The sequence below is a fragment of the Palaemon carinicauda genome, chromosome 21 (genome assembly GCF_036898095.1).
Source record: "Palaemon carinicauda isolate YSFRI2023 chromosome 21, ASM3689809v2, whole genome shotgun sequence".
NCBI classification, from domain to species: domain Eukaryota; kingdom Metazoa; phylum Arthropoda; class Malacostraca; order Decapoda; family Palaemonidae; genus Palaemon; species Palaemon carinicauda.
The window spans coordinates 57,311,328-57,330,321 of record NC_090745.1 but is presented as its reverse complement, the minus strand read 5'-3'; the positions used below and the strand labels follow the sequence as shown (position 1 = coordinate 57,330,321).

Below are 18,994 nucleotides of genomic sequence, written 5' to 3'. Positions count from 1 at the left end.
CTAAAGAACAACATATATTGTATATTCTCTATATACATATTGTATTGCTTTGTAATAACTAAATACCCTTTTATTACAAGTGTACTAGTCGTAATTCTGTTTAAATTGAAATTTTCTAAGTTAGTTTTATGTGAACAAAACGATATGTATCATGGGGTTATTTTTTTTTTCTTTTTCTTTTTTAGAGAGATACTATAATATTTTTGCATGTGGAAGGCATTACGATTTTGATTGAATGACATTTACAGCCAGAAATTATTTGTATAGTGATGATTGTTGGAACCTCGGATATCCAGCCTCTATAAATGTTTCACCGTACTGTGCATGGAAGTTACATTTATCTATGAAGTTTATTATAGGTCATTTCCCTAGCTTTCATTCATTAGGCTGTTAATTCCATAAACCAATTTTGTTAAAAATTGACTTTTTCATAACCATAATATTATGATCATCTATATCCAGTTGAATTACCATAGAAAGATCCATCGAGCTGGGAATATTTAAAGAGAGGAAGCTCGAGCAATGTATTCCGATAATCAGCTATTAGTAACATCAGGATGTCCATCAATTATAATGTGCATCTATACAATGATTAGTGTACATGTATTATCTGTTATATAAGGCAGAGATTGCAGTACATAGCCAGGGCTATCATCATCATCATCATCATCATTATTATTATTATTATTATTATTATTATTATTATTATTGCTATTATTATTATTATTATTATTATTATTATTATTATTATTGCTATTATTATTATTATTATTATTATTATTATTATTATTATTATTATTATTGCTATTATTATTATTATTATTATTATTATTATTATTATTATTATTATTATTACTTACCAAGTTGGAAAAGCAGGATGATTTAAGCCCAAGGGCCCCAACAGTGAAAATAACTCAGTGAGGAAGGAAATGAGGAAATAAACTACAATAGAAGTTCAAGAACAATAACAAGATTAGATTAAATCTTTCATATATAAACTATAAAACTTCAAAATAACAAGAGGAAGAGAAATATGATAGAATAGTGTGCTTGAGTGTACCCTCAAGCAAGAGAACTCTACCCCAAGCCAGTGGAAGACCATGGTACAGAGGCTATGGCATTACCTGAGAGTACAGTAGAGAACAATGGTTTGATTTTGGAGTGTCCTTCTAGAAGAGCTGCTTACCATAGCTAAAGAAAGTAGCCACTGAACAACTACGTTGCAGTAGTTAACCCCTTGAGTGAAGAAGAATTGTTTGGTAATCTCAGTGTTGTTGGGTGTATGGGGACAGAGGAGAATGTAGAACGAATCGGTGTATGTGCCGTCATAGCAAAACTGAGCCGTAACCAGAGAGAGGGATCCAATGTAATACAGTCTGGCAAGTCAAAGGAGCCCTTGGGCTTATAGAATCTTGCTTTTCCAACTAGGGTTGTAGCTTGGCTAATAATAATAATAATAATAATAATAATAATAATAATAATAATAATAATAATAATAATAATAATAATAATAATAATAATAGTAACTCTTTGGTGGTAATATCTCAACGGGCGGCTGGTGGCCTGGCCAAAGAGCATTAATGTATATGAATTTTAGACATTACATTTTGACATTGGCAGTAATAGTGCGAACTATTTAATAAGATAAATATAGGGCTACCTGTATACAGTATTATTAGTACAGAATATTATGGGGATGCCATAGTTTAAACTGGATATTTTCATTTTGTAGCTATTTTGATATTAGACAAATATTTACCCTGCTTAATAATTTATCAAATATATTTTCAGTTTGGACCATAAATATATCCGTAGGGAGTAAATGAACTTTCTGGCTACGTTGCATTAGCTGTGCATGAAGTAACATTAAACCAAAATATGTTTTTAATGGTTTATTTTTCTTGCACGTGGCTAGGAAAATATATTTGTCATGGGTGTATCATCATTGGATATTTTGGAGACATTTCCTAAAGGTATTAGCTACTAATTTAAGTTTTGCCTAGGAATCCTATCTCGTAAGTCTTTTCATAGATAGAATTTGCCTTTCAGTTGGCTTAAAGATGGAGAATCTCAACGGCGGTTCTGATAGTAATGGGGCAGCATCTTCTCACTCTCGGCCGCCTACGCCCCGAAGACTGCCTCCCATGACGCCAACCAAGAGTGATGGCAGCCCTAGGTCTCCCTTACTGACTCCAGTATTCCGCTCTTCCTCTCCTCCCGTACCTGCCGTTGCTAAAAAACTATCAGCTCATTTGAGGTCTGCTAAAAGTGCGGAAGAAGCCAGTGAGTACGGCATAAGAAAAATGCTCGAAATGTTTTGTAATTTAAATTTTAAATAATCGACAGACCTTGTTCTCAATGAATACGTTGGCTTTTCAACACTATAATGTTTGGTAAGCAATTCGCTCGTTTCCACCAGGTGTTGGAGAAAAACAATTAACGCCTGTAGAGACGCCGGAGTCCCCCCGATTAGCTTCTTCTCCAGGGGCATCTCCTGCATCTGCAACAACATCAGGTAGGAAATATCTCATTGTGATCTGGAAAGGGCGATTAAAAATGTAAAACTGATATGAAAGTGCACAGGAGCACAAAGAACTAAATCCTATACATTAGACAAATTCATAGGTTTTGACAGCATCACTATGAGGAAAATGCCTGATTCTCCTGTAGCCTAATTGTTAGGATTCCTAAAGAGAACAGTATGCATCCACAAATAGAAATAAGTTCATAAACACATACAATAGCCCTACAGGGAACAGTATTCCTACAGAAAAATATGCATTTGAATCCCAGGCAAAATAAACGTTTTGTAGAAAAGTGCAATTGTTGAAAAATGATAATTCCACGAAGGTGATTGATTAAGATTTTGATCTAAAAGACCTTTTATAAGCATCATATGGAAAAGAGTCTTTAGTATTACTAGATGTTTGAAACACTAATGGCAGAGCATCTTTTATTCCCATTAAAACAATCATTAATCATTCAAACTTCAGTATTGAGTGATGGAAATGTCATTTTCAACTGAACCCCATATTTTACAGAACATCTGCCTATTGCACCCTGTTTCAGAAGCAGTGTTTCATCTAGATTCTGTTAACTACAATTCACATTAGTCTTGATGAATTAAGTTTATTTACATATTTATTTTCTGTTTATGAAATGTGGCTTCTGGAAATGTATTGCTAATTTAAAATTATACAAACTTGTGATATTCAGTAATTTTTCATCTTTGTACCTACAAAGTTTGGAGAAACAATACTTAGTTTGCAGAAGATATATATTCTATTTCACAAAATGTGGCGTCTTTGGAAATGTATTACTGATTTAATTGGATACAGATTAGTGAGATTAAGTATTTTCTGAATTTTTATACCATCAAATTTTGGAGTAGTATTTAGTTTTGCAGAAGAGATCAAATCTTACATTTTTCAAAGATACTTCATAACTTCCCACAATATTAAATTATGTCATTTACTGTAAAGAACATGAGAGTAAAATGTCCTTGAGAAGCTTATTACTGACATCAAATTTCCCCCGTTTGCATTGGAGGTGGAAAGAGAGGCCGACGTCGCCTGGTCCACGTGAAGCAAACGTCAGAGGGTAGATAGTGGTAGTAGAAATGTAGATCAATCGTAGATTCGCTCCAGTAGATGAATAAGAGACCCGGCATATAACTCAGTGAAAGGACAATGCCATAAAATATTAACATCTTTCTTGTTTTTTTTTTTCTTTTTTTGTTTTTTTTTTTGTGAATGATGCCTAGATAGAAACGGCTGGATATCATTGTTTATTGAGCTTTGTTTCAATTTTTCATTTTTGTTGTTATTTTCCCATGTTAATGTTGTTGTCTCAGGTGTTTTTTTTTTTTTTTTTTTTTTTTTTTTTGTGATATTAGAAAACAAGGCTGTTAAGTGTTAATTCTTTGCTGAGTACTAGATACTAGTTAATATGGTACTTCGGGTTGCAGTCACATCATCATAAGGTACTAGATGTTTGATAACCTATTCATTAGAAACACAAGTAACAGAGTATACTCTAAATGCCTACAGTTAATGCAACTAATACCTTCACTTGCTTACACCTCTGTTGAGTTTCATTTTAAAATGAGTGTGAGGCTGGAGTGTGGAATGAATGTATTGGATAGTACCTTTTTGTCTTTTGGTATGTTAGCCTAGGTTGAAATTCTAAAAATATTAAGTTAATTTTGCGATATTTCATTTTGTGTTAGAGTTTCTAATAAAGTTCTATAAACTTTAGGCTCAACAAGCTGAAAATTACCAAGAGCTACTTGGTCTTTCACGCGAATTAATATAAAATACAAACGAAAGTATCAGAGCCGTACATACACACTTACAAAATTTATGTATTTTTACTTTTGTTTCGCGTTCATGTGTTGCTGCTTTTTGTTTACATGCATTTAGGAAAACTAGTGCATTGTTTTTGTCAAGGTAAAAGGGACTAGTGTCGTATTGTAATTAATTAAAATCTTTCCATTTAATGTATCGAAATAGAATGTCAACGACAGCCAACTTTATTAGAACTCAACAGTGACTGGAGGCACTGATTGAACACTTGGTTTTAATTTGTGCTTTCACAATCAAGCTGTTCTGTTTACCGCTTAGGACTGGTTAACAGAAAAAATTTGTACACCTTATTATCTCACGTATAAAGTTGAGCTTAATTTCGTACCGTTTTGTGTACATTACCTTTTCTTCAAATATCTGATACTACATTAATTCAGTGGATTTCATTTCGTTACTGATAGATGTTTATTTCTAAATACTTTATTTTTAATATCAGTCTAAGCTGATGTAGTTCACCTTATATTCTATTCCAGACCCATCTTGATTTCCTTTCTCTTCTCTCTACAAAGATTTTTCTTTCTTATACTGATTACATTCTCTGACCAAGATATAAAATTAATTCAGTACGTAAGGAGTTGAAGGAGACTTTTTTTAAATTTCTCTTGTTTTCTTTATCTTAACTTTTATTACTGATGGTTATATCATAGATGGCGTGTTTAACTGTGTGTTTAGGTTTTGCCACTACCTCTTATTGTCAGTATTTCCTTAGAAATAGGTTTAATCATATGCGTGAACGTTTGTTTGTCCCTAAATATGTACTTGGCTTTACGAAAACAAGATGCTTCATGCATAGGCCTGTTTGTACAGACAACCAACAAACATGAAGACAGAGCTTCTGTAAATCAAGATAGCATCTGTTTCTTCGAATTCAAAATAAACTCCTGATACATTTCCGTCTGTTATGTCAAATTTGTAAAGGATTCCTCACGGTAGCATTTGACCGGAGGAATGACGAGATTACTACTCATTAGCTGTGCTTAACAGTGCCAGTCATATCCCAATAACTGCATCTGATGTGTTTCTAAATGATCACTTTGTCTATTTCCCCCATTGACTTGCCATCCTCCCTCGCTCTGCCTAGATGTACAGTATTATATCCCAAGAGATAATACTTTTGCAAGCTCTGTGTAAATACCTTATAATTTCCTCAAGCTCTGTCTTTGTGTCTTTGTGTCTTAATGTCTGTATAAAGATTGATAGTCTTGATATCTTGATATCTTAAAGAATTACGAAAATAGTCGCATTAGAATATTAACGTCGTAGAATAAAAGTTGTCCTCCAAGACTTCAAATTAGTTCATCATTGCAAGTACTATCTATTTAGTTTAGCAATAAAGAAGCTTAGCTATTTCTGCACATGGTTAAAATTAATCATTCATTTAACTATTTAGCTATGTAAATTTAAAGTGAATGCACATTTCGGTATATTAGCCCAGTAATAGCTGTATATAGTCAATGTACATTAAATTTATGTCTCTGCATCTTCCTTATAATGTTGAATGTTGCTATTATTTAACTATATTCTTTACTTTGACAAAAGAAAAAAAATCATCTCATCCTTCATCACTAGTTTAGGTCTTTCGCCTATCAATATTTCATTACGCGACTACTAGAGATTCTAGTAAGGGTTATTAATGGTATGATGACACCTTTATTATCTTTTGTACTTTTTTTGTGTCCCATCACCATCGTCGTCATTATTATTATTATTATTATTATTATTATTATTATTATTATTATTATTATTATTATTATTATTATTATTATTATTATTATTATTATTATTTTAAGAGGTACTATTACTAGTCTGAGACAAATCCACTGTGCAGGAAAGTTTTGTGAAGAACTTTAACTGAAGCAAAGCTTTATTTTAAGTAGCTGTGTAATGATTCTTATTGAATGTTCCGATTTAAATTTAGCGATCCAGTCAGCTAGTACATTGTATAGAGTATTTATGTTTTCAAAGAATGTAACGTAACTTTCTTTTTATTTATTTTTGCAATATTATTATTATTATTATTATTATTATTATTATTATTATTATTATTATTATTATTATTATCATTATTATTATTATTATTTGCTAAGCTACAACCCTAGTTGGAAAAGCAGGATGCTATAAACCCAGGGGCCCCAACAGGGAAAATAGCCCAGTAAGGAAATGAAAGAAGGAAAGATAAAATATTTTAAGAAGAGTAACAACATTGAAATAAATATTTCCTATATCAATTATAAATACTCTAACAAAACAAGAGGAAGAGAAATTAGATAGAACAGTGTGCCCGAGTGTACCCTCAAGCAAGAGAACTCTAACCCAAGACAGTGGAAGACCATGGTACAGAGGCTATGGCACTACCCAAGACTAGAGAACAATGGTTTGATTTTGGAGTGGCCTTCTCCTAGAAGACCTGCTTACCATAGCTAAAGAGTCTCTTCTACCCTTGCAGAGAGGAAAGTGGCCACTGATCAATTACAGTGCAGTAGCCCCTTTGAAGAAGAATTGTTTGGTAATCTCAGTGTTGTCAGGTGTATGAGGACAGAGGAGAATATGTAAAGAATAGACCAGACTATTCGGTGTGTGTGTAGGCAAAGGGAAAATGAACCGTAACCAGAGAGAGGGATCCAATGTAGTACTGTCTGGCCAGTCAAAGACCCCATAACTCTCTAGCGGTAGTATCTCAACGGGTGGCTGATGCACTGGCCAACCTACTACCTACATGAGGTTGTATTTGAAGTAGCATTGTTAGTACTGGACTTGATTAGAAAATGTCAGCCTGATTTACAGTTTTGATCTGTTTATTCAGTTCATAAGTTAATGTGTGTTGTCGTGATACGGTAACTGTTTTAAAAAGTAAAAAGATGTGTTTATTTTGGGAAGGTAAGTTTCACAGAGCTTTCAGTAGAGAGATTGGTCCATAAGGCCAGGATAATTTAGAATGAGAAACGTTTTTTTTTTATTTTCTATCGCTCCTGATAAAAGTTCTTTATTATGAACAATACTTCCATCATCTTCTCAGTTAGTAAAATGTCATTATCAGTTTAAATATTGCAGTGCAACCTAAATTTTCTTACACTCCATTGATTCATTTTCATGTAGTAGAATATATCGAGACTTGTATGTGAAGAGTCGGCTTCAGTTTGGATAGTTGCAGGCCAGCCCTCTTCTCAAGTGAAGTCACATTTATTCTGAATAAAATATTCACATTTTTCCCATCCAGTGAACAAGCCACTTCCGTTTGAATTGTGAAAAAAAAAAATAGCTATTGTTTCTGTAAGGGTATCAGCAACCCGCTTAGATGAGCAGGTAAAATGGCATAACTTGATCATTTAGAGGAAGTAGGAGTGTAGGGCAACTTTGAAACCAAGGAAACTGTCGCATATAGAAATTTCATCAGTCAGGTTAGGTTATGTTAGGTTCATCTATTTTTACAGAATAGGAAAATTGTTCTTGCGTTTGTCTTAAAAGTTGTCCATTTACAACCAAAGGTTTCTCCAAAATCTGGATACTTTAATTCCTCTTTGTGTGTGTGTGTGTATGTGGCTGTCGGTGTATGTGTTTGTGTGTGTGTGTGTGTGTATGTGTGTGTGTGTTTGTCGGTAGTGTTGTGGTCTCTAAAATGAAATATAAAAAAAATTCCGTTCAACACCGGGTTTTTCCAGCTAAATATATTTTCCTCTCATCTTGAATTGTCTGTTAATCTGATGACATTCTTTGTTATTATTAAAGCTTTTAGCTTCAATCTTAACCTAATTTTTATATCTTTTATTGGCAACTTTAATTTTTCATCTTAGGACAAGTGCCTTTCGTTTACCTTTTCTGAAAAAAAAAAAACAGTTCTGACTCTTTTAGTAACTATATATTATTTTTCATTTCCTTTTGTTCCTTGCTTTTGTTGAATACTGCAATTCTGTCGTGGATAGTATGCTACTTAACCTCTTCCTGGCTTAATGCCTTCCCCTTTAGATATAAAACCTCAAAATTTTTGAACTAGTCTGTTTGTTTGATAAAGTTACTAATTGACTTGTACTTCATCATGTGTCAGTATTTTCGTTTGCTTTCTTCGAGAAAGTGAGTCTCTTAACTCTAGCCATCTTCTTGTTGCTGTTATTTTTACTACAGCTAAAGTCTCTTAGGCCCAATTCTAACTTTTCATCAAAAGTCTGAAATATGTCAATCTTGTCCTATATCTAGTATTAGTTCTGCAGCGTAGTAGGTTGTAGGTTGGCCAGGGTACCAGCCACCCGTTGAGATACTACCACTAGAAAGTTATGAGGTCTTTTGACTGAACAGGTAGTACTACATTGGATCCTTCTCTCTGGTTACGGTTCATTTTCCCTTTGCCTATACACTCACACACCGAATAGTTTGGCATATTCTTTACATATTCTCCTCTGTCCTCATACACCTGACAACACTGAGATTTCAAAACAATTCTTCTTATTGTACTGTAATTGTTCAGTGGCCACTTTCCTCTTTGTAAGGGTAAAAGAGACTCTTTAGCTATGGTAAGCAGCTCTTCTAGGAGAAGGACACTCCAAAATCAAACCATTGTTCTCTAATCTTAGGTAGTGCCATAGCCTCTGTACCATGGTCTTCCACTGTGTTGGGTTAGAGTTCTCTTGCTTGAGGGTACACTCGGGCACACTGTTCTATCCTATATCTTATTTCTCTTCCTCTTGTTTTGCTAAAGTTTTTATAGTTTATAAAGTAATATTTATTTTAATATTGTTGCTCTTCTTAAAATATTTTATTTTTCCTTGTTCCTTTTCTTCACTGAGCTATTTTTCTTGTTGGAGCCCCTGGGCTTATAGCATCCTGGTTTTCCAACTAGGGTTGTAGCTTAGCAAGTAATAATAATAATAATAATAATAATAATAATAATAATAATAACCAAGCCTTATCATTCTCTTAAAAATATTTTAACCTCATAGGTCACTCACCACTTGTGATACTTTTCTGTGACAAGCTTTAAATTAAAGCTTTTTTAGCTAATCTTGGAATTTTAATTACTTCTTTGTAAAATTATCTCCATTTTCACTCCTTTGTTTTCCTACGGTATCTGTTCTCTTCCTTAATCAGGTTCTCTTTTTCACTTCAAACCTTGCTATGTCGAAATGGCCACTTTCTATATTAATATAATGTATAACAATTATCTTCGTTTCATTATGAATATATTTCGGTATTTGCCATTAATTTGAACATACTGTAGATGATATCTCTGAAAGGGCATTCAAAATAAATTTCCTTCCAATCTATAATTTCATAGAACCTCGAGGTTGAAATCTAAAAATTCTATTTATCACAGCTTCCGGTATTTATTACTAAGATTCGTGCTGAAATATTGTGTCATGAAGCACAATATTTATTGTTCGGTTATTTTTACTTGTCTGTAGCAGGGTGGGTTTTTTAATGACACTTTTGTTCCTCCTGTTGTTCCTCACTAGTAGTATAGGAGATAACAGCCATGTTGAGAGGAATCATGCAAGTAAACTGAGGGCTCCCTGTATTGGTGGGGTTGATTTCTATGGCCTCTGCTTGTGGGTAAAGAGATCTAGTCTTTCTTTATCCACACTAGCAGCTGCGCTTCATCTCTCGTACATGAGAACAACGAATCTCTCCAGCCTCTGCAGGTCAAGATCACTAATCAATGTTGGATGTTGCCTGAGATTAGTGAATGTTTCAAAAATATCATCAAATATGTTCCAAGTTTGCCATGTTGATTTCTTCCCTTTCCCATAGAAGGCAGACATAACATCACATCCAGTGAATGTATGAAAGTATGGGATCCTTGTAGCTTTCTCAAGCCATATTGGAGAAACTACTTCATGAGCTGGAAAATATAGACTCTTGAATCCTTGGCCAAAGGCAATTGACATTTTCTCAAAAGCTATTCCCTGTAAGGAGGGCAGCACACAAATATTGCTATGATTACCTCGTCCGTATCATTGCCCTTAATGATAATTGAGTTTCTCCCATCAGGTGTTGCATCCCTGGTTTATACTGTATAATAATTGAGTGTCAGCTTTCTTATGACACCATGAGGATGGCATCAAGATACTTTGCTGTGTTACTAATGACACCTCCTTTTGTGATGATGCTTGTCGTCTCTGCTTCACACATCTTCTCCACAAGGAAGTAAAACAACAGAGTCTTGTTGCTTGCATCATGAAGGAAGCGTTAATAATTGTATGGTGTCTTACTTGTTCCTGTCACTTTACTTCTGCTTCCTTGTCCCCTTTTCGCCCTCGTCTCGGATATCAGACGTGACTTTTTGTATACATCAAAGACTATGTCAACCCACTTGTACCTGGCCCTATAGTATTCCACTTTTGGGATGATGTGTTCCTTAGCATAGTCATAAAATATCATTGAAGTATGTGGAGGAAAGGCATTCATAAGTGCTGATCCATCAATGAGGATTACATCCGCCTTTGGTTCTCTGTCTGGGATGTTTATCTTACCCTTCACTAATTTCAACCAGCTGTAATTTCTGGCACGTATGAAGCGTACCGCTGTCACTGAGAAATTCAGGGTGTGACTGATTCTCGTGCTTGAAGAATTTTTGCAAGTCACACTGCCTGTTCTGGGAGGATAGGAATAGTCATGAGAATAACTAACTGTCGTCTCTGAGCATTTTCTTCTTAAAAAATATATCAGCCTATTCTTTTGCGAAAGAAATGTGGTCAGATTTTGATGCCCCGTGCTGGGTTTGGGACTTGATGTCTGCACCATGTTCAGCCATGCATGTTCAGCCATGCATAAAAATTTCAGCACTGACAGTGGTAAAGCCTGTTATAGAGATCTAATGAAAAGTGCTACTGAAATTTGACTTATGGTTGTGGTAGCTTATTAAAATCCTCACCATCCTCACCAGGGATGGGAATACCAGCTGAGACATCAACAGCCATTACCCGGCCCTCCCTGATCCTAACTTGATGGAGAGAGGGCTTGGGCGCTGATCATATGTGTATTTGGTCAGTCTCTAGGACATTGTCCTGTCCCTTGCCTCTGCCTTTTATAGATTAACAGCTTTCGCTAGATGGGTCGCTTCACCATAATTTGGATGTTTGTGAGAGGATTGAGCCTACATTATTTTCAAAAGCCAGCAGAACATCTCGATCTTTGAGATGAGCTTGCAGTTTTGGAATGTGAAAAAGTAACTGGTCCTTGAGCGGAGTAGAATGAAGAGCCGGAGATTCAGCACCAAGCTGGTCCAGACTCTGCTTGTAAAGCATGGTGAAATCAGTAAGCATGAAAATGAGAGGATCTTTACTGTCACTGGCATTTTTTTTATCTCACTAATTTAAGTAACCAGTTCAGAGAAATCAATTAGTCATGCTATCTTGTAGTGCTTCTGTACTTTCTCTTGCTCTTGCATGTTTAGGTAGGCTCATTCTCAGTTATATAATGCCACCAAACAGGCAGGATAATATTTCAGTTATTGGGCAGTGACATCTCTTGCAAGGAGTTTCTTATCACTGAGTGCCTCTGTACATTCGTTTATTCTCTTATTCACTTGCATTGTCATAGCTTCTCAAAGCTCCACCTCTTTAATCTTGCATAAGAAACATTTTCGTGTGTTAGCTTCTTGAGCCTTTTATGGGATCTTACTTCTACTACCCTCATCACTGTTACCTGCAGAGGTTGATCTTTTTTTTAGCTTAACTTTTTGTTGTTAGATAAAAGCCTGCAACTCTCATGATATAGTTCCTGCTTTTGTCTCAAGATTTCTCCTATCCCACCATCTTCAAGTCTTTCAGAGTCTAACTTGATTGGCAGTGCATTGAGTCAAACAGACGAATATTCTTTGCCAAGTTTTATATACCCATCAATCTTTCTCAAGGCAGGAATGTCCTGGGTGGACTTCAGATCTTTCTTAACACGTATGACATTTACAGTCGTAGGTTTTTCCTTTTACCCCCCTGTACATGTATAATAAACACTTTCCTGTATAGGATACAAGTAGGTTCTTGCACCTAGCCCGATCGTTTAGCCCGTGGCATAAGTCCCGTGCGATCTGTACCCCATGCGGATAACTAAAACTCCATTATCCTTAGCCTGGCTTTTCCCCAATGGCATGAAATGAGTTACAACTATTTAACTGATTTGGGATTAGTTAGGCATCATTTGGGACACTAGTAGGTTGTTGCAGTATAATGCCAACATATATTTCCTACTTATCTTATAATGAACCCCATGCTGAGTTTCACAGAAGTGATGTCATCAAAGCACTTTTTTAGTGTTCAGCAATTACCGCTCCTTCAAGAACTTACTCACCTTCATTCGCTTGAAAGTTTTGGAGTTAGACATACTCTGCCACATGCTCAGACCTTCTGTGTGTTACCCACATTTAGTTTTGCCTGCAAGCCAATGCAGTTTACCACGTATCTACATTGAGAAAATAGTGAGAAAAAGTGTTGGTGTGCTTTACAAGCAGTAAAATATTAAAACATATTAGCTTACCCTAAGACTAAGTCTGAACCTTGTGTTTGCTTCCCAACCGGCTTAAGGCTACTCCTGAAAAAGTAGCATCGAATCATGATATTTCATAAATCATAAAACTAGCTTCATATTATCGTATTTCAGACCAAGCTAAACAACAAGTTCCGCATAAATAAACCAGAATTGACAATTAGTAAGAGAGTTTACACCTCTCCCAACGAACTACATTCACACCCAGTTTAATTTGTGAATAGTAAGTTTTAGGGGGAAATGTGTCAGTGTGCCTTATAAACATTAAAATCTACTTCAATATCATTGAAAACATATGAATCTATATCTAGATCATGCAACTCATACAACTACAAATACTTTTCAGCAAAATGTCAACTTCGGGCAGCTAATTCGATGGCCATTTTGAAAAATTACCGCTATCTTGGATTTTCCTTTAGCCAATGCCCAGATTTGATTAGTATGACTTGGAGAATAAGTGTGCCAAGTTTGATGCTTGTGTCATCATTTGCATCTTTTTCTGTTAAATCCTACACAGTTGAGGTAAAACTGAATAAAAAATGGCTTCCCATGTCGTCAGTAATCCACATATATTCTCAGTTTAGACTAGTATAATTTTCATCGTAAAGTCAGTTATCTTTTGTTATATAAATACTACTCTGAGCATTGGCCTTACGAGGTGCTCAAATATAACCATACCAGTGCATGGCCCACTTGGTGTGCATCAGATTCCACATACTTATAACTATTGCGAGTATGTAATTTGTTTCTTAATATGCTATTCACCTAAAGGTAGTACTTTGTTCTGTTTCATAAAACAAAATCCTTATTTTAGGTTAAAGATTGGGCTAATTGTCACGTTGGCAAGCAAATCATTGAATTTGTTATGCTTGTTTTTGTTATCTTCTTTTTTCTTTTTTTCTCTTAAATAGCAGAATTCTTTCAGATCATATGCTTTTCTCATTATTTTCATCATGAAAATTGCACTTCAGTCCAATTTATTTCTGAGTTTTTGTCAGTTACAGGGGTCTATACCTGAATGACTCTTCCGTCGTGATTAAGTAAAATTATATATAAACATGATATATATGTATTTTATTTAAACGGTTCTTTGAATATTTCGAGACCTATTTTTCAGTATATGCTGCCATGGAATGCCTTTTTATAGATTACTAGAAATTCCTTTTAATTTTCAATTATCATTAAAAGAAATGCTTTTATTACAAGGCACCTCATTCAATTATGACTTCATCGTCTTTATTTGTGATTCTTCTACTTTTCATTGAAAATATTTTATTTTTTTCAAACTATGCAAAAACAAACTGGATTGTTGCATGTGTAATTGTTTGTAATGAAGTAATTATGTCTTCTTTGTATTGCTATACTAATGTCACTTCAATCATGTGCTTCAGTTCAAATTAAGCTATTGTTTTAGGGCATGTATTTTTAGTTTTGGTAAAGGAAAAGGAAGAACATTAGTGATTTTTCTGGTATAGAAAAGACTTAACTATCGTTAGAGGGAACGTGTTCCTAGAATGTCAAATCTTGATTTTTTTTCTGCTATCTTTAAACTCAAAGCTCTCGAATACTTAATTAACTTCATGAATAGATGCAGTTCTTATTAAAATCCTGATTTTCTTGTATTGTACAAAATTTCATGTTTCTTTAAAAGCAAAGTTGTATTATTCTGATTCTAATTTTTTTTTATTGCTCGTACATTTTTTTTTTTTTATTTTACTTGATCTTTTCTTCTATATCCGTTGTAAACAAACAATTTTATAATCTTCATAGACTGGGATGATTTTAAAGCTTATTTTCACATTTCTAAACATGTCTGGTATTATGTTACTATAATGAATAATATTTATCATGATCAGAAGAGTACATACCATTTCGAGGCTAGGTCAGTTATTAGCATTACCTTGTTTTTTTTTAGCTGGTATATGAAGGTTTATCTGCCACTGTAATGGGATCGTTTGGCCACTGTAGCATTGGCATTGTTTATCACTATCGTTACTAGCGCTTTTTCATCCCCATCCACATTATCAATGTCACATTCTTTATTTCACAGAAATATTCAGTATTTGATGTTTTGTAACATACTTTTCCTGATTCTGACTTACAGGCGTATCTTCTCGGCCCGGGAGTGCAACTTCTGGCCACGAGGAAGACATCCGGACAGTAAGCGTGACCTCGTCAGGCTACGAGTCTGGGAGGAGGTCTTCAGGAGAACCTCGATCCCTTTCAGAGCCTCTCGTTTCTCCCGACAAATGGGTTATTTTAAAGTCTCTCTCTTCTCTTCGCCAAGTAAGTGCTCATTTCTCCAGTTACTAATGCCTGTCTTTTATATACATATTTATATTTTGTTTTACCTAATAGGATAACGCTGAAGATATACCTGGTAATAATAGATTAGTAGTATTTGTAGTGCTGTATCATTAGTAATAATTTGGAAGTATAAGCAAATTTTTAAGATTGTCTGCTCTATTCCATCACCTTTGTTGTTATTTGAAATCAAACCAATACATAATTGTTTCAGTTATTATTATCTAGTCTTCCTCCTGCTTTCACTTACTTCAGAACCTATGGAGGCGCCATCAGGAACTATCCCAACAGCCAGATTCGGACGGCTCATGCTGACAGAACGCACCCACACCGGTGACTACCAAAAATTTCTCGCAATCTCCAGCATTGACTGAGGAGGAAGAACCAACAGAAACAGAAGAACTTGCTTTTAATTCATCTTTGAAGAGACTTTCGCCTGTTGTTTCCTTCCAGACCTATACTGAGTTTCTTCCTTTGCCATATTCCCCTGGTGTTCAACAACCTAAATCTAGTGAAAAAGCATTAACTTTAGATTTTGAGTATCCAGTCCCTCCTTCAATGTCTTCGTCTCAGGAATCTGCATCATCTCAGGAGTCTCTTATTGATGAGTCTCAGTCTGATCCTACCATGTCCACGGACTCTCTAGAGCAACAGTCAAATGTTGCTACTTCTCCTGAACCCACAGAGAACCAATCAGAATCATCTCCCATTCCTTCAAAATCCTCTGCTGGCCTTCCATCTGCCTCATCAGACATGGACAACCCCTCCGATAGCTCTGTCCTTCCAGATGGTTCTGAACTTGTTTCGGAAAGTTCGGTGGTTGTTGTTGATAGCTTTGAGGCCTTTGCAGACAGTACAGATGTAAATATCTCTCCACCACCCATAGGTAAGAAAGCAGTTAGTCATAAAATATGTACTCCTGTTCCTGAGACTCCTGGTCCTCAGACAGACCCCTCTCTCCCTCCAAGACGGCATGGTCCCTCTCCTCCAAAATATCCTAGTGTTCTTCAACCCCCACAGACTCTAGGAATTCTAAGTTGAGGAATTGTCAACATTTGTCACCGGTGTGGCCAATTTCTGGTCCCTTTTAGCTTTTAACCATCTGCTTAAGTGGATAAAAATTAATTCCACAATTACTGTATTTTAATAGCTGTTTAAAGTCTCATCATTTAACATTTTTGTGTAACAATGTTCTGATATTATTCATTATTTCTGTCATTGTGGCAATATCACAGACTAAAAATATGTTTCTAAAGGAAATTATACTTTGAGAGCTCACAGACATCTAATGTCCTTTTTAGTTCATCATGAGTAACTTCTCAGATAACAAATATTACATTAAAGGTACTCTGCTCTGACAGAAAAAGAGTGGGTGAAATATTTTACAGTATTTTTATTAGATGAATATCAATTATATCATAATGATATGATCTCTTGTTTTACCTAATGTGCCACAAACACAAAAGATTAGGCCAAATTAGGTAAGATTTATATATAGACCTTATTCATGGGCAAAGCTGGGAAGGCTGTTCCCATTAGAGCCTGAGAGATTAAGGTAACGTTCCTTATATACTATACAACTCGGTAACAGCTTAGCTATTGGTAAATCTGCCACAAAGAATATTTATTAACTGAAGCCATATTTGATAATTTAGTCAAAATGTCAACTCTCTCTGCTGATCTGTCCGATGAAAGAGTTACCAATTGAAAGTTGTTGCTGTGTACTTCTTTAATATAGACAATTTTCTGCAAACGCCATTCCACGAGGCACCCTGTGTGTAATCTATGATATATTACCATCAGGGTTGCTGGCATACTTCCCCATATAGATGTGTTGATTCAAAGAGCAGGGTTTGTTTTTTTTACTAAAAAGCGATGTTTACCTGTTATTCATTTCCTTAATTGTAGGAATTAGCTATTCCTCTTGGTAATCTGCTCTTTGAATAATACTACCGTCTCTGCCGCCTCTCTCTTTCTAAACAGTCGAAATGTTTATATTTCTGGATCTATTGAAATCGCATTGTATGTGTCAAGAATGAAATTGTATTCATTTCGAATATGAATGATATATTTCTTTATTTCCGCAAAAAAAAAAAAAAAAAAAAAAAAAAAAAAAAAAAAAAACACGGTTTCTTGTCCAGCTTTAGGATTTTTCTTCAGAAATATGTAAATTTAAGAAAATATATGGAATATATCATGTATATATATCAATCATTTTCAGGATAGATTTCAAGACCCAAAATATTGTTTCAGAAGTTAGGAAATCTATTATAAATTTCTGCAGGTTTTCATACATTTGCTTATAATAAAAAGATTTCTAGACCGTTTTGCTTGCCATAAAGTTTTGCTTTCAAGAATTTGGTGATCTTGAAGATTAATAAATGCTTATCGTTAATTGTTAGCAGTATCATAATAAAAAAATCAAATTTCCGTAAAAATGCTTGTTTTCTTTCGACGTATGTGAGGTTTGTATATTGTATAAATGAGAGTAAATAATGTAAATGATATGTAAATTCCATGTACTATAGTCATGCATGTGTAAAAAAATGACACTGTCAAGAAGGAGAGGTTGGATTTGAGACACTCATGTGTGTATGTAAATTGACCCCACATGTAAATTGTCGAAAAAGGAAACTTTAGATCATCAGAAAGCTCTTGGTTATTTTACAATTATGTTTTTTTTTTCTTTATTAACATATTTCATATAATATAAGTATCTAATTGAGTATATGCATGTTGTCATATTACTTGTATTTCCAAATGTGGAAGTAGTTGTATTGGTAATATTGTAAATCCTTTCATCGTCTAAAAATCTGTTCATCCGAATCTCTTTATTCTTCTTTTAAAATTTCTAGTGCTGAAAATATGATCGCTATTTGTTCTCATAATATTTCTATTCAGAGCAGATACATTCGTCGTCGTTCCTGGAGAATTGATTATAAAATTTACTTTTGGAATATAATTACAATCAAGTAATTGCAAAAGCAACAAACTGCTATCATATTTTTTTTTCTTAAAGGATTAATGTTGTAATTACAAAGTTGAATTCAGTTTAATTTTTGTTTTAAACAGAAAATCCTCACTTATTCGACTGAATTACATAAAATTGCAAAATACCCAAGAGCAAAGGTACAGTGTAAGATGATGACAACACGAAATGTCTATTTTTGTAATGTATTTAGTAAAGTCGATCTCAAAAATATTTTGTTTTTGTATCCTGTGAAAATATTACATTTATTAATTATAGTCCAGCCGTTTTCAGTAAAAATCGTTCACATTCGGTTAAAAGCACCAAATTTTGCACAAAGTTAGCTTTTGATGTACCTTTTGAAATGTGATAGAGACCCATTTGATATCTTTCCAATATGGCCGCTTATTTCAAGATGGCCGCCAAATATCTGGAAAATGCTGCTATTTCAAGGATTTTCATCGTATAGTCACAATTTTGGAGTCTAAACCTATATTTTCAAGGATGTTCTAAACATTAAAAGCAAATGTGGGCACATAAGACAAATATTTAAGGAGCAAATGGCAATTTTGTTACAGAAATTGCCTACAAAATTATTAAACCGGCTGTAATCATATTTGTTCTGTAATTTAACGCAAAGTAAAGAAAATATTTGAATGTCAAACATAAGTACACTGTTTTATTAATTCAATATGAAGAGTTTTATATCAACTTAATCCCAAAATAGGTCTTATCCTTGTAACCACCAATTGCTAGTACAGTACTGAAATGACTAATTCAAGTACACAGTCTAATCACACACAGGCAACAATCAAACCCCCCCCCCCTCCCTTGACACATCCACGTTTCAGGAATTCCATACAGGAAACTGATGCTTGAGGCAGAT

The 18,994-nt window shown here is 34.5% G+C and overlaps 1 protein-coding gene across 1 annotated transcript in view; it reads left to right on the top strand.

Moving 5' to 3' along the window:
- The window catches only part of LOC137615283 (capping protein inhibiting regulator of actin dynamics-like), a 542,330-nt gene extending 524,752 nt beyond the window's left edge, over window positions 1-17,578 (top strand). Inside the window, 5 exon segments of the mRNA XM_068345017.1 lie at window positions 2,050-2,283; window positions 2,420-2,515; window positions 3,550-3,600; window positions 14,941-15,122; window positions 15,396-17,578. Coding sequence (XP_068201118.1) covers window positions 2,050-2,283; window positions 2,420-2,515; window positions 3,550-3,600; window positions 14,941-15,122; window positions 15,396-15,455 — 623 coding nt within the window. The 3' untranslated portion in view covers window positions 15,456-17,578.
- The last annotated feature ends 1,416 nt before the right edge of the window (window positions 17,579-18,994 follow it).